At 49.4% G+C, this 13,167-nt stretch overlaps 2 protein-coding genes and 1 non-coding gene; 1 reads left to right on the top strand and 2 right to left on the bottom strand.

Moving 5' to 3' along the window:
• Window positions 1-8,377: 8,377 nt before the first annotated feature.
• FFUJ_06264 (related to 1-phosphatidylinositol-4,5-bisphosphate phosphodiesterase) lies at window positions 8,378-11,269 on the bottom strand (the record flags this gene model as incomplete). XM_023579570.1 has 4 exons in its annotated part: window positions 8,378-8,552; window positions 9,070-10,544; window positions 10,613-11,188; window positions 11,246-11,269. 4 exons carry the CDS (start codon window positions 11,267-11,269, stop codon window positions 8,378-8,380), a joined length of 2,250 nt encoding a protein of 749 aa, XP_023432383.1.
• Window positions 11,270-12,407: 1,138 nt separating this feature from the next.
• On the top strand, window positions 12,408-12,777 carry FFUJ_06265 (uncharacterized protein; the record flags this gene model as incomplete). XM_023579571.1 has 2 exons in its annotated part: window positions 12,408-12,484; window positions 12,576-12,777. 2 exons carry the CDS (start codon window positions 12,408-12,410, stop codon window positions 12,775-12,777), a joined length of 279 nt encoding a protein of 92 aa, XP_023432384.1.
• Window positions 12,778-13,047: 270 nt separating this feature from the next.
• tRNA lies at window positions 13,048-13,147 on the bottom strand. The gene has a single exon. It is a non-coding gene (tRNA).
• Between the last annotated feature and the right edge of the window lie 20 nt (window positions 13,148-13,167).

Genomic DNA, 13,167 nt, shown 5'->3' on the forward strand with positions numbered 1-13,167 from the left:
GATTGGTTAGTGACAAAGACGATCACACAATAGCGATATGTATTTTCCGTTGTCTTATAATTGCGTTTGGGTCACTGTTAGCCAGCCATAGACAGGGATACCAAAGTGAGGAGTCACATATCCCATCTTTGGTTTTATCTTTGACTTCACACAGAAAGCTAAAATATTATTAAGATATACTGATTACAAAAATTGACGATTTATTACGTCTAGCTCTTACTCCAGTGCCGTGTCAAATCCTTCGCATACCCAGAGATTTGCTGGGTTATGCAACTAATCCTGGACCCCAGTAACGCCATCGGTTAATGATTCTCGATTATCTGATGCACCTCATGTGGCTGCCCTCTGAGCTTCAGCAGGTGACAAGGTGGCTGATCCGAGTCACTCCCGACATCCTGGTTGGGCTGCACCAGCCTGTGGCAATGCTTTGGTTTCGACCCATGAGTTTTTTTTGCCCTTCTATCATATATCAACTTTAAGCATGACTCGGAGATTGCCGTGATTCATGATCAACCAACGCGCACGAGCACTGTTTGAAGGTGCCCGTTGAGTCAGTGGGGAGTGGCAGAAACCCGCTGTCAATGCCCAAATCATACCCCTGGGCCCTGGCATTCTTAAGACATGCTCGACGACGACGACGTAATAATAGGTCTGAGTGCCGCTGTGCCAATCAGAGGTCGTGGAGCTTTCCAATTCACGACGTGAGCTGACTGAAGTGCTGCAACAAGTGTCACTCTTGACCTGTCACAGATCCCTCTAGTCGGAATAAACTTTCTTGCCCATCCATGCTAGCGAAAAAGGGCACTTGAGGATATCTCATGTCATGTTCAGCTGACATTTGAGATCCACAGTCCTGTGGTTCGCAGCGGCGAGAAGTGCTCAACAACATCTTGGCATTGTGCTCTGAGGCAAGCTTTGAACCAGGGTAGAAGCAGCCAAAACTGGGTTAATTAGTTACATGTTCATTTGAGGTTCTCGTAAACTCACCTCGACCCTGGGATAGATCTAGTCGACACAAGGAGTACCGCAGTATCCGCAGCAGCGGCCAGGAATTACCCAAACTTCTTTGCCAGCTAAGGCACACGTAGGACACCGAGTGCCAGGAACTTTCTGAGCTCTGAAGGCACAGGACAAGACCTGAGGCCCAGCAGAGTTGAGTGTTTCGGTTACACCCTGACATTCTAGTTTCGGCTGTATTAAGGAGGATGTGTCTTGGTATTGGTCTCCATGGTACAGCATGGTGGGCGAGGGGATGGGTAGAATATCTTGATGGAGGGCCATGATGTAGGTCATCTCTTGGGTTAACAGCTTGGTGCAAGAGAAGAATGACTCTGTGGGCAGGCAATATATAGTAGAAATTAATCACGATCAATGTATTATAAAGCTTGGAAAGGTACGAGCTGTAGAATTTGTGGGGGTAGCAAGGGATTTATGGTTTTCGAGGACTAGTAATAGTGTGTAAATGGACTGAGGAGGCTCAGGAAGGGTAAAATCAAGGGGTCGAAGAACAACGTATGGGTATTGCTCAAAGTCAAGACAGGTACGCAATACCCTGACAAAAGGATGATGCTCCCGTTCACTCGATGATCAGTAGCGTGCACAACCTACCGTAGTCTCGGTGGGCATGCCGGGGCCAAGCGGTGGTAGCATCAGACCTGTCATATCGACTACCTGCGAGTCTTCAAGCTGTCATTGCTTGCCAGGGAGGTGCGTGGCGCCGCCCTTGAGCAGGACTGTGGGCCATATCGATGGAGGCGGGGTCTTCTTTGTTTGGATCTTTTCTTTTGGTCTGTTCCTGATCCTCCAAGTTGCTGCTTGTTACAGGGGTCAAATATGTCGTCCTGCATTCGGTCAGTAACGAAAGAAAACACTGTAGAACAAACGAGTCAAATTCGGCGTTGCTTTTCCGCTGAGTCTGTATTACAGTATCTGTTCTTGTTCACAACCTTTCGTAAAAGTGATTTTTCGACCGGCTGAAAACCGAATTGGTGAAATGACAATGTGAGAGAAGTGCTCTTTTTTTTTAGCGGCAAGGAGATATAGACCGGGCCGGCGGTTGAGCATTTAATTGGCCAGGATATGGGGTGTGATGGACTGGCGTTAACAGAGAAAAGCAAAGTTGTGACTGCTCGTCTTCAAGAGGGTCACGATGACAAGGAGCCTACGGTGCTGACTTGCTCACTCGAATTATGATCAAGACCAGGAGATTTGCTCGAGCCGCTTGGCTTGGCTTGTCTCCCAGGTAGAGACACCCTGGTGCATACTTGGATGGCCTGTTGAGCTGGGCCGAGTGGATGAACAACATGACAAGATTCGCACAGAGTCTGTGCGCCATGCAAAGGTGGTGAATCTGAAGATCCCATGGGAAATTCCCCTAAGAAGGCGATCTAAGCCCCCAGTCGCGCGCGCACCCACCATCAATCCAACACCACGGACCACGGACCAACCCCAGGGCTTGGCGGGCACCAGGGCTCTGGAATGACGGACCCTCGTCACTCTGTATTTTGTAAGTTCAAGCTCGAAGCAGCCGCACCCATCCATCAGATGCCGCGCCAGGGCCGGCTCAACGCCCCCCTCCCTTTGAAAGCTGGAACGATCGCCAGTGCGTCAAGCTATCTCACCGACCAGCCAGCTGGAGCTGGCGTAAAATTGTAGAGGGGTAGTAGTGGTCACGTCCACAGTTCCACTCGGATTCTTTGGAGGTATACATTGCTTTGTGCTCCACTTGCCTCTTCCTGTGAGAGAATCTTTTTGCTTGATGGATCCCGAGCCGAAAATCATCGGGTTCATAGGCACGCTTGGTGCTAGAGAAAGCTTTCGAAGGTTTGCATAGAATTATGTAGGTATTGCTTGTTACCTCAAGTGTCAGGTCGAGGAGCGTCTTGGCAAGGAGGTTTTCGTCCTCAGCTATACGAGTTGCTCGTTCCCATGCGAGCCATATAAATCTCACGTCATAGTCTCGACTCGTGCACGCTCATTGACAAACCCAGCCTAATGGAGGGCGGACCATTAGGTGGCGTCCTGACAGACCGGCCTGAGATGGAGTGAAGAGTAACGGGGGCAGTGGGGTTCACGAACCTGCGGATAATCCAGGTCCAGGTCCCTTAATTAGTCTCAGGCTCAGTCTTCCAAGAAGCAACGGAGCCCAAGCAGGATTTGACGGGATACCTTGCCAATCGGTCATCCTTGATGCTTTTCGGGGAGGTCGTTGTCGAAGTGAGTGGTTTCTGCCTCTCGTGAAGACGAGACGGATGGGAAGGCTAGTGTTGCGATTGGTTAACTGCCTACCAGGTTTGGTGATGTCCTGCCTTGTCCTGCATTGCATACTGTTAGGCTGGATCTGATCGGCATCTGACCCGCCAAGTGCCGCTGTTGGCCTACCTACTGTACCTACATACTAGCCAGCCAGGTAGATCTGGTTACAGTGCAGATGGAAGCTGCTTATCTCGGCTGTATTCGGTAGGTGCTTCATCATACCTCATTTGGAGCTGAAGATAGTTGTGTAGATTCGGCGGGAGTCGTTTTATGGTTTCTGAAAGGTAATTTTGCAGTTTTATTGATCACTAATTACCTATTCAAATAGGACGTGCCTCGAACATATCATGGTGCAACAAGCCCGATCATTCGAAAATCCCCCTTCTTGTCCAAGCAAGGCTCACATACTGTACTGGATATAAGTGAGTGCTGTCACAGCGCTAGTCTCATGACTCCCATGAAAACAGCAAAAATGCGAGAAATGTTCCAAGTAAAGAAAACCTTAGCTTCTCTCCACGAGTGGTGTTCGTGGAAAAGCTTCCCTGTGGCTTTTGGATCGTGTAGTTCTTGAGAAGCTCTAGAACTCTTCCAGTGACATACCAACATTGCGGTCCTGTCATCGTTGGTGTGAGCGGCCCCCCACTACACACAGCCATTATTTAGTAGTTGGGCTAGCCTAGGTTAAGCGAAGCTTCTTGTCACGGCTGAAATCCAACGCATTGACTCGAACGATGGCTTTAATCACACATTTTGAGATTTCCACGACTCGTAAATGAGCAAGACTTCTTCGAATGGATGAGGCCAGATTCTTCAACCTAGGTACCGAGGTATTGCTCCAGGAACCTAGGTACCTAGCCACGAAGTGTTGAGTTTGTTTGTACAAGGTGCTAAGCATCTTCCTTCCTATAGGCGGGTGCCATGGCAGGGGTGTCCTTGAAAACTGCGCAGTCAAAGATACATCTCCCCTGCTTGCTGTAGCCCCTCGTCTTCATAACCCCTCCTCCAATCGACCTTGATTGAGAATCGATCTCATCTCGGCTTCTCTAATCTTGAACTCAAACTCAATTTTAGTATGAGATCTCCCTTCTCCATTCCCTTGCCCTGTGCTGATTTGGCTATTTCCGTTGGCAATGCACAGCAAGTCCCGATTTTTGCAACAGTGAGCGATATTGCCGCCCTCACAAATTGAGCTGATGGCACCCTCGAAGCTAACAAAGCTATTCACCAATTTGTGACTTGCGCTCGAGCGATAGTTCTAACGGGGAATTGCTTTTTTCAAACAGAGAGTCTCAGCGCTGGCGCCATTAACGTTTGCATAGACTACAGAGTAAGAATTTTACCCTAGGTACGATGCGCCAGCGGCACACCTAGAATATGGATTTCAACGACCTCGACCAAGATATCCAAGTTCTGCGAGGTGGCTATCAAAACCCATCTCGTTGGCTACGATCGCCATAGCCCCCACCCCCCAGGTAAGCCACGATCGATCAGCTTCCAGGAGGGGTGGGATGGGAGATATGTTGGCTTTCGTTGTGAGATTCGTCCGTTGCGTTCGTTTCTTCTTTTCAGTGTTCGTCTAACACACATTGTCCTTTCGCTTTGGCCCTGGTTATCTGTTATTTTTGTGAATTCTTCAGTGGCTGGGGTCGCCTTTACTTCTGCACGACTTAGTAACATGGGTTATCTCTGATGACATTGACCGAAACAGACCAGACAATGCAGTACTCGAAACAAAATCTACAGGCAGACGCAGCTGCATGCGCCACTTCCGGAATCGATCGATCTCCATAAGAACTGATTGATATGCACTTGCTCACCTCCTTTGGACCTGGTCGCTGGTTCAGAGTCCATGTATAAGATCAGTTTTCAACAAGACAATAGCTCGAGCCATAGTTACTTTGAATGCTCAAAACACCAGACTTGGCGTTATAAGTCGGTTTCACGCTGGGCGTTTCCCCAAACGGCTCACCGCTGGAGACTTTGCCAGATTTAGGAGCTGAGTTCCGACCAAGCTGAAAAGTGCCAAAGATTGGCTACCAAATTGGGCCCTCTCGACCTTCTACCAGGTACCTTAGTCAGGGCTGTTTGCGCGGATAGCGTATAACAGCCGAATCAGACTTTACTTTTGCTTTATTCACCAATGCATGCATGGTCTTGACGCGTATAGCTAAATTGTATTATACCTCTCCTACATACCTCCTTACCTACCCAGCTACCTCATTAGCTTTCAACTTCATGTTGCTTTTTCGTGCTCCACTCCTTGTGTCTACACATCGGTCCTTCGCCAGTCAGTGCGAAAATGACCGGTCCTTAATGGTGGGTTATCATTTCTGACAGGTGTGCCCAGCCAGCCGCAAACAGGTCATGGCCGGTTCTCCTTTACGAACCCCTTCAGTCGACTACCGCGGCATACTGCAAGTGTTCTAGGTAAACTGACTGGCACTTGTAGCCATCCACCGTACAACCTCGAGTGGTATAATATTTCAAAATGTAATATATAAAACAAAATGCTTGCTGTAAGCGTTAGTAATACGCCTAGGGGGCCAGGGGTATACATGAAACTGTCCTACACCAAAATCCACCCATTTATCAATTCAGTCTCGTGTTTTCTTCCCTACCTAGACACGGAAGTGGCTTCTACCCTGTGCTTCTGTCCACTCCGTTTAAGGACGCACCTACGGAGTAGACTGATCGTTGACCCACTCCAAAGCAGGGCTTAGGTGCGTCAGGTACCTAAGTTAGATTTAGCCAACATAAGGCATGTAGTACTGGGTATGTAAAGTATGTAAACCTAACCTGGGCAAATTCGTCATTTTTGGTCAAGATAACCCAGCAACCAAGCCTCGTATAGACTCCACACCACAGCAGGTTGCCACAGGTAGGCATTATCACGGGACCGCTGAGACTGCAGCCACAAAACATTATCAACAACTAGCTCCGTAGACTGCCACAGCTGGACCCATAAAGCTCTTCCCTTGCTGAGACAAGCCCGTTGAACCTCGCATGAGATGTAGTGTGTGCTGCTGTATTGTGGAAAGAGAGGGACCTCAGCCACGATATGGAGAGTTAAGGCATTTGACATGATGGAGCGTGGACCAACAAGTTCTCCAATCGAGCCCAAAGGGTTGAATGTGGAACGTGTTGGTCTAGAGCCTCTAATAGCTACGAAGTACATACAATACGCACTGACAATTGATCGTGATTGCAAAGAGGAGGACAATGTTCGACATTCTAAAGGATCCGCAACAGTACACGGACAAGGTAATCAACTGCATTTATCTAGCTGCTCAATGACGGGTCAATGACTTTAATCAACGGCCAAGCAACTTGGAATGCGATAGGTCCAGGCTCTATCGTTTGTGGTCAGTCGACTGAGACTATTTTGTCCGTTGTCCGGACATCAACTTCTGTCGCTGCGAGCAAAGGACACGGCGCATATCCGAGAAGAAACCATGTGTATTCCGAGTCAAGCCTAGTTTGCGATGGACAGATCGGGCCACGGCGCAACGAGATGCATAGAATCTAGAGTACCGTTATGTTGTTCGAGTATTTAGGCCAGTGACAGGTAGCAAACCTTGTGCACCAGTTCCATCGTGCATCTCTGTCACCAACAATCACCCTGCAAATTGGTCGCATCTACGGAGTAGCCGCGGCGACTATCGATCTTGTCCCCATGGGCCTGCATATGGCTATCTCTACTGTATGTACCTGTGCTCAAATCGTCTCCAGATGAACTAAACTAGTACTGCTTGTGCCCGATTGGACTTTCCGGCCTCTTCAGCCCTTTCTTCAGGACATTAACTAGATTCGAAGATATGCATGTTGAATGCATGACCACACGGTAGTATTTGCACAATCTCTCGTTATCATACGCCCAGACTTAACTTACATATGCACTGAGAGTGCGAGCGCCCAGCTCTCAGAGCTACCATTATCACCATTGTCAACACTATGGCCTCGAAATTCTTCAATGTGGATAACGTTTAGCACTCACTAGAACTGGCCATCCTCTGCAAAATATAGACGACTATACGAGTCAGGCTTCGTACCACAGACTAAACAAACTGCATTCCATCTGATGAACGATTAGTGAGGTCCCTCCTACTGCGCTAGGGATCCTGAAGACAAGAATGGAGGGGCGCAGGGTTGGCACCGGCAGCTTGTTGAAGATGAGCAGCATCGCTACTACTTTTACTACCGTATACTGTTGGCAACCAGGCATATCAGCGCTTCGACACTGGTCAATCAACGACTCGGCCATGCTTATTTCCTTGTAAGGCCAGAGCACCTAGGAAGGCCAGGGCGCTGAACTCACAATATCAGAAAGTTCCCAAAGAGGTTTTGACTTGCACAACAGCGAGCTGTGAAGCTGCTCTTTTCTGGATACCCGGACGAGCACGTTTCAAATAGAGCAAACGTCAACCGATTCATGGTTTGTGAGCGGGTAGTGTCCTCACAACGTATATACAGTAGTTTACCTGTAATGCATGTTAAGTGCCGCTAGGCTCGCACACCAAGCTCCTAACCAGGTGTTGTGCGTTTTTCATGCATGCAATGTCACTCGAGGCTGCAGCGGGTGAGAAAGTGCTCAGCGAGGTCCAAGTTGCCTGCACAGCTCTGTCATACGGGTGAACAAAGACGTTCCTCGACTGGCAAATAGCCAGAGGAGCAGTGTCACTTCGACTCAACACTGGCCACGACAAACGGCGGATGGCTTAAGGGCAAAGAGAAATGGCACAAAACATTCATTGTTCCTGGGTATCCCAAAACTCCTGTCTAAATCCAACCAAAATCCCAGCTATACCGTCATCACTCCAATAAAGCACTACCACAGAAAACAAAATGGGTGCCAATGACTCAAACCCTCTGCAAGATGCGAGCTTTTCCGCGTATACGATCTGATCGTGATTTGACACATTTCCACAAAGGCCGAAAGTGTCTAAGAGACTTGACGGAGCTAAACCTCAGGATGACGAAAATGAGATATGCTGGCAGCTAAAGACCTATGGTCAGTTAGTGCGTGACGCGGGTTGCACCACAGTAGGAAGTTGCCACAGTACACGAGTAATGCGCTTGGGATCTGATGTACAGCATCATTCGCAAGGATGAACTATACTATCGATCAAACCAAGGTCTTCTCAATTTTAACCAGCAGCTTCCCCCCTGGTACAACGCGGGGCTTCGAGTCCATGAGTCGGATAAATCGATAGCCGGGTCGCAGACGGTCTAGGCGGATGCAAGCCCAGGCAAGCAGTGGCGAGCTGCCAAGCTTGGTTGAATCATCCTCAACCTTGAACCTAGGGAATTCATCGAATTAGTACGATATAAAGCAAGAGTTGCCGACCAACAAGCTTTGCGTCCCGCCCCGCCCCGCTAGCTGGCGGGCTTAAGGATGGCGAGGTGGGGTGAGGCGAATGACACGAGTCACCATCACGGTGCACCAGATATGACCATCCCAGCCTCGATAGTGTAGGAAACAGCAAATAGCAACCCGATGATCAAACATGATTTAACCGTATTTGGATCTGTGATCTGCAACTCGCTCAGACCGAACTGGAGGTCTGTGTCCTGGGCCGAAGTGTGTCTTGAAAAGCAGCTGGTCCTTGATACCCAAGGAAGCCGACGGATAATAGCCATTACGATAGGACAGAAAAGAGCTCACCGCCATAGTGTAAGCTCTTTGATCGCAAAAGACTCACTGCAGTGTTTCCACGACACACCTGTGATTGGCAAGACAAAGGAGACGGTCCGAGAGCAGGGGGTGGGAGGGTGGGATACCGATACATGACAGAATTGAAAAAGTTGCCCACTAACCTGATGAAACTGAGCTCTTCGACCACCTTGGGAATGTTCAAGAACTGGAGGATCGAACCGTGAGGGCCGAAATCGGGGTGGTCCGTCTTACCAACGTCTGTTTTATCTTTGTACTTGTGCTCCTGCATATATGCGTCACGTTCAGCGTCGGTTGGTTTGTCGACATGGAGCTCTGCCTTTATCAACGGTCTAAGGGTGCTGGCTGAGCGGCCGACGTCTGCTGCGTCGCCAGCTTGGATCGGAATGTGTTGTCCAGCGAGAACTATGATCCTCAGATTCATGGTACGACCTGGTGTGGCTTCGCCCTGAGTCTCTGCAGACTTGTTTGAACTTTGATAACCCTCCGGTTTCAGGACCCAACCTTTCTCATCTGCAAACATGCCTTCGTTGAGCATCATGCCTTCATCCAGATACTGCCAATTCATGGCAACCATCTGAACACCGCCACGCCAAAAGAGACTTGGGTCTGGATTTGAGCTATCGAACCTTCGACCTGCAGGGAAAGCGCGCATGAAGTATCCCTTGTTATGGGTAAACATGTCGCGATGCTGCTTCTGGTGAAGTTCTAGGATGCGATTCTCGCTGATAGAAAAAATGTGGGCAGGGATTTTGGCTTCCTTAGTTGCGAGACCCTTGTAGTGCTGGCTGCGTGTGTATACAGCAAGTTTGCCAAGGTTCTCACAGATCCGGACCTTGGAGCTGGTGTTCTTCTCGTGTGAAGGAAACGTACTGTTAGAACCTGTCAGGGATGGTCCTGTGGACTGCGAGGGATGCTCGTCCTCAGACCCTGATGCATCCTCGTCGTGTGCGTAAATAGCAGGTAGATCCATAGTGCTGGGCGGCACCACGATCTTTGCAGGAGCCTTCTTGACCTTTACGAGAATTCTCTTTCGCAGCTCGCCTAACTTCGGGAGTTGCAATCTCGGGCCAGTACCATCGAATGCTTTATCCACAAGCATCTCACCCCATTCCTCTTTCATGATTTTGACCATGACCTCTTGCTGGTCCTCGTCAGCGTGCACCTCTAGGCTGACTATAATTGGAAGGTCATTGTCGACGAATGCAGACTCGCCAACGGCTCTGCACACCTCTCGAAACCCACACGGCGCAGTCAGAGTCCATCCATGGGTCACAATTGGCTCGTCTTTGGGGAACGACTGTCTTGTGCGTGGTGCAAGAGGTTTCGTAACGTCCAGACGGTCTCCAGATTCTCGTGTCTCGAGCGGAACTTGATTCAAACTCGATCGTGGGGAGGAATTTCGGCTTCCTAGGCTGGTACTGCGGGAGCGATTGGCGGTTTTGTCACCAAGGTAGCCTTCAACTTTGTCGATCACCGTGGTAGCGACATTGGGGAACGATTCTCCTGAGAGTCCACGCTTATGGTCAATCTTGGTGGCTCTGCCTCTTGTTGTAGGAATAATTGTATCCCCATTCCACACATCAATCTCGATACAGCGGCATCCTCGAAGAAGAACCTATTGGCAACCAGTGTCAGCTAAGGAATCCTCCAAAGTGCTTGTGGGATTACATCGAATAAACGTACTGTTCTGTATGCTTCAGGGGAGCTTCTGCTCAGTGAAGCCAGTTGATTCCCAACCAGATAAGTGTTGTGACTGCTGCTAATAAAATAATTTGTGAGAGGTTTTGACAGATCTTTTTCCGGCAAGGGCCCGGTGGCCTCCCATGAGAAGTCGGTAACCCAAGTGTATTTGAAATCTCCCAAGGAATAATCCTCCTTAGCAAGTTCGCTTACGGCGCTCTCACTCTCGCCCTGGACAGTTCGTAAGAACTCGGCAAACTTGGCTTTGGATAGTCGCGGTTCTGAACCTCGCAGGTCATGGTATGTGCGGTCGAGGGCCTCATGCATCTCAGTAGTAATATGAATGTCCGGTATATCGGGAATTGGTGCTTGTTGGTCAGAACTCCGGCTGGAGCATTCGTCAACCGGCGGTTGTTTCTGTGCTGCAGGCTGTTCCCAACCGTACATGGGAGCTGGGGATGCGGCGGTGGTGAAGCGAACCATGCCCTTGAGAGCGCCTATGGCTTGGAAGTTGGAGTTGCCAAAGATGGACATGGTACGGGCGCGGCGAGGTTTGTCGTCCTTTGTGCTGCGGCGCCGCTGGAGTCTAATGTCAGTGGGTACGGTTAAGAGATTTGAGATGCTGATATGGCTCACTATAAGACCACAGAAGAGCGACATGGTGACGAGCTATAGTTCCCAGGGGCGAATTGGGGTTTGACGCTGGCGATGTCGGCGACGGTTATATGGCAGAAACCATTGGAGCGAAGGCTGCCCCGTTGGTCAACCAAGCATGAGAAAATTGCAACCCCGGGACTCTTTTATTTCGCAGTCGAGAATCGATGCCTTGAATCCGGTCTTGTGAGAAGAGGTCCTTGGATTGAGCGTTGGTAAGTAAGAATTGTTTGAAAGAAGGAGAAGAAAGGCGACAAAATGGATGGATTGGATGTCAGCACGCTTGTCTGATAGGCGATAAATTAAATACGGCGGTCTCCCCGGTTCAATAGCCAAGCTAGCAGCCGAGTCCAGGTCTCGTTAGCGTACTGCAGCACAGCCCTAGGGGGATGGGTCGAGCAGGGGACGGGCTGAAAGAAGAATGGATACCGAGTCCCAGGGCTGGAGAAGATTGGACCATGGAGGCTTAGGGGCGAAGAGATGATTGGAGAGACCGTAGTTGACTGTTGAGAGGAAGCAGGGCGACCAAGCAGCATCATCATGGCCACGGCTGTTGTGTCCTCAAAGAATGAGGATGGCTGCGTGAAAACGATACCAATGCCCGGATGGAATGGGGGCTGTGCCATGCCATGTTGTGCTGCGCTGCGCTCCCGTGTGTTACTGTGTGCTGTATTGTATCAGATGAGCCAGGCCTGCTATTCTCCAGATTGACAGATGCTTCATGCCAACTGATTGATCTGCCAAAGCAGCACATTAAGAATTTCTATGCTCTGCCAGTAAGCATAAACTGAATCCAATCATTAAATGGGATCCGACGCCCAGACCAAAACCCGTTGAACGGCTCCGGGACGGTGCGGGTGGGGCCGGAATGGGGCGCAGTCGGCCGAAGCATCATTGACTAAGGTAAGCAGTGAGGTCATACCTTGGCCACATTCAATGACAGCGTAATTCAAATCTCAACGTTCCACTTCCTCGAAGACGGTAGCAATTGGAGAAGTAATCCACAAAGACTGGCGGGCTTTCGTGTATATCTCCAAAACCAAACATATCATATTCTGCAAAGCTGCACCGAGACCAAACGCTCTTGATCAAACTGGTGAGACTTGAGTTCATATACACCTAACAACATTGCATCTTCAGCATCATGGGCTTCGGCAATGAATACGAGGAGCAAGTTCGAGCGTGGGGTTTCGAGCGGGTTTTCACCTGGAGTGATTCGCCGTAAGTCTTCCTTACTATTACGACTGTCCTAATAGACGAGGATTCTTGCAGCGTCTGCACTTCACATATCCTTTCTGACACATGGTTATAGAAACACTCACTATCCACCACACTCACACGCCGCCCTTACGACTCATCTGATCGTCGAGGGTTCGATAACTCTTTGGTATCCGCAAGAAAAGGGCAGCCAGAAGCAGGTATATGGCACAGGATCACGTATTGACGTCGATGCAGGAAGGGTTCATGAGGTCCAGGTTGGTGGAAGTGGCTGCACCATGGTGATAGGTGAATGAGGAAAAGAGTGCAAGCTTCGGTTTTGCGTTGAGTTCTTGGGCTTGGTTCCCACCACAAGGTCACTGAGTTCATGGCTTAAGGTGGCTATGCATTGTATATAGCAATGTCTGAGACTCAACAAGCATCTCACAGTTGCTCAAATTACATGTACGTTATGAATTAACAGGGCGAAGTATAGTATTGATGCGTCATCTCCTGAGAGGTCTGACAGTATTTCGAATGTTTGAGCAGCAAAAAGAGTGAGAGGATAGAACGGGACTACCATGGTTGGACGAACAGGGAATCGAACCCTGGACCACTCCCAGATCAAGGGTTGACGAGCAACGAAGCCATGCTAAGGGAGTATTATACCACTAAACCATTCGCCCGGGATTTTCGAGTTGCGGCTT

The sequence above is a fragment of the Fusarium fujikuroi genome, chromosome FFUJ_chr06 (genome assembly GCF_900079805.1).
Source record: "Fusarium fujikuroi IMI 58289 draft genome, chromosome FFUJ_chr06".
In the NCBI taxonomy this organism is placed as follows: Eukaryota; Fungi; Ascomycota; class Sordariomycetes; order Hypocreales; family Nectriaceae; genus Fusarium; species Fusarium fujikuroi.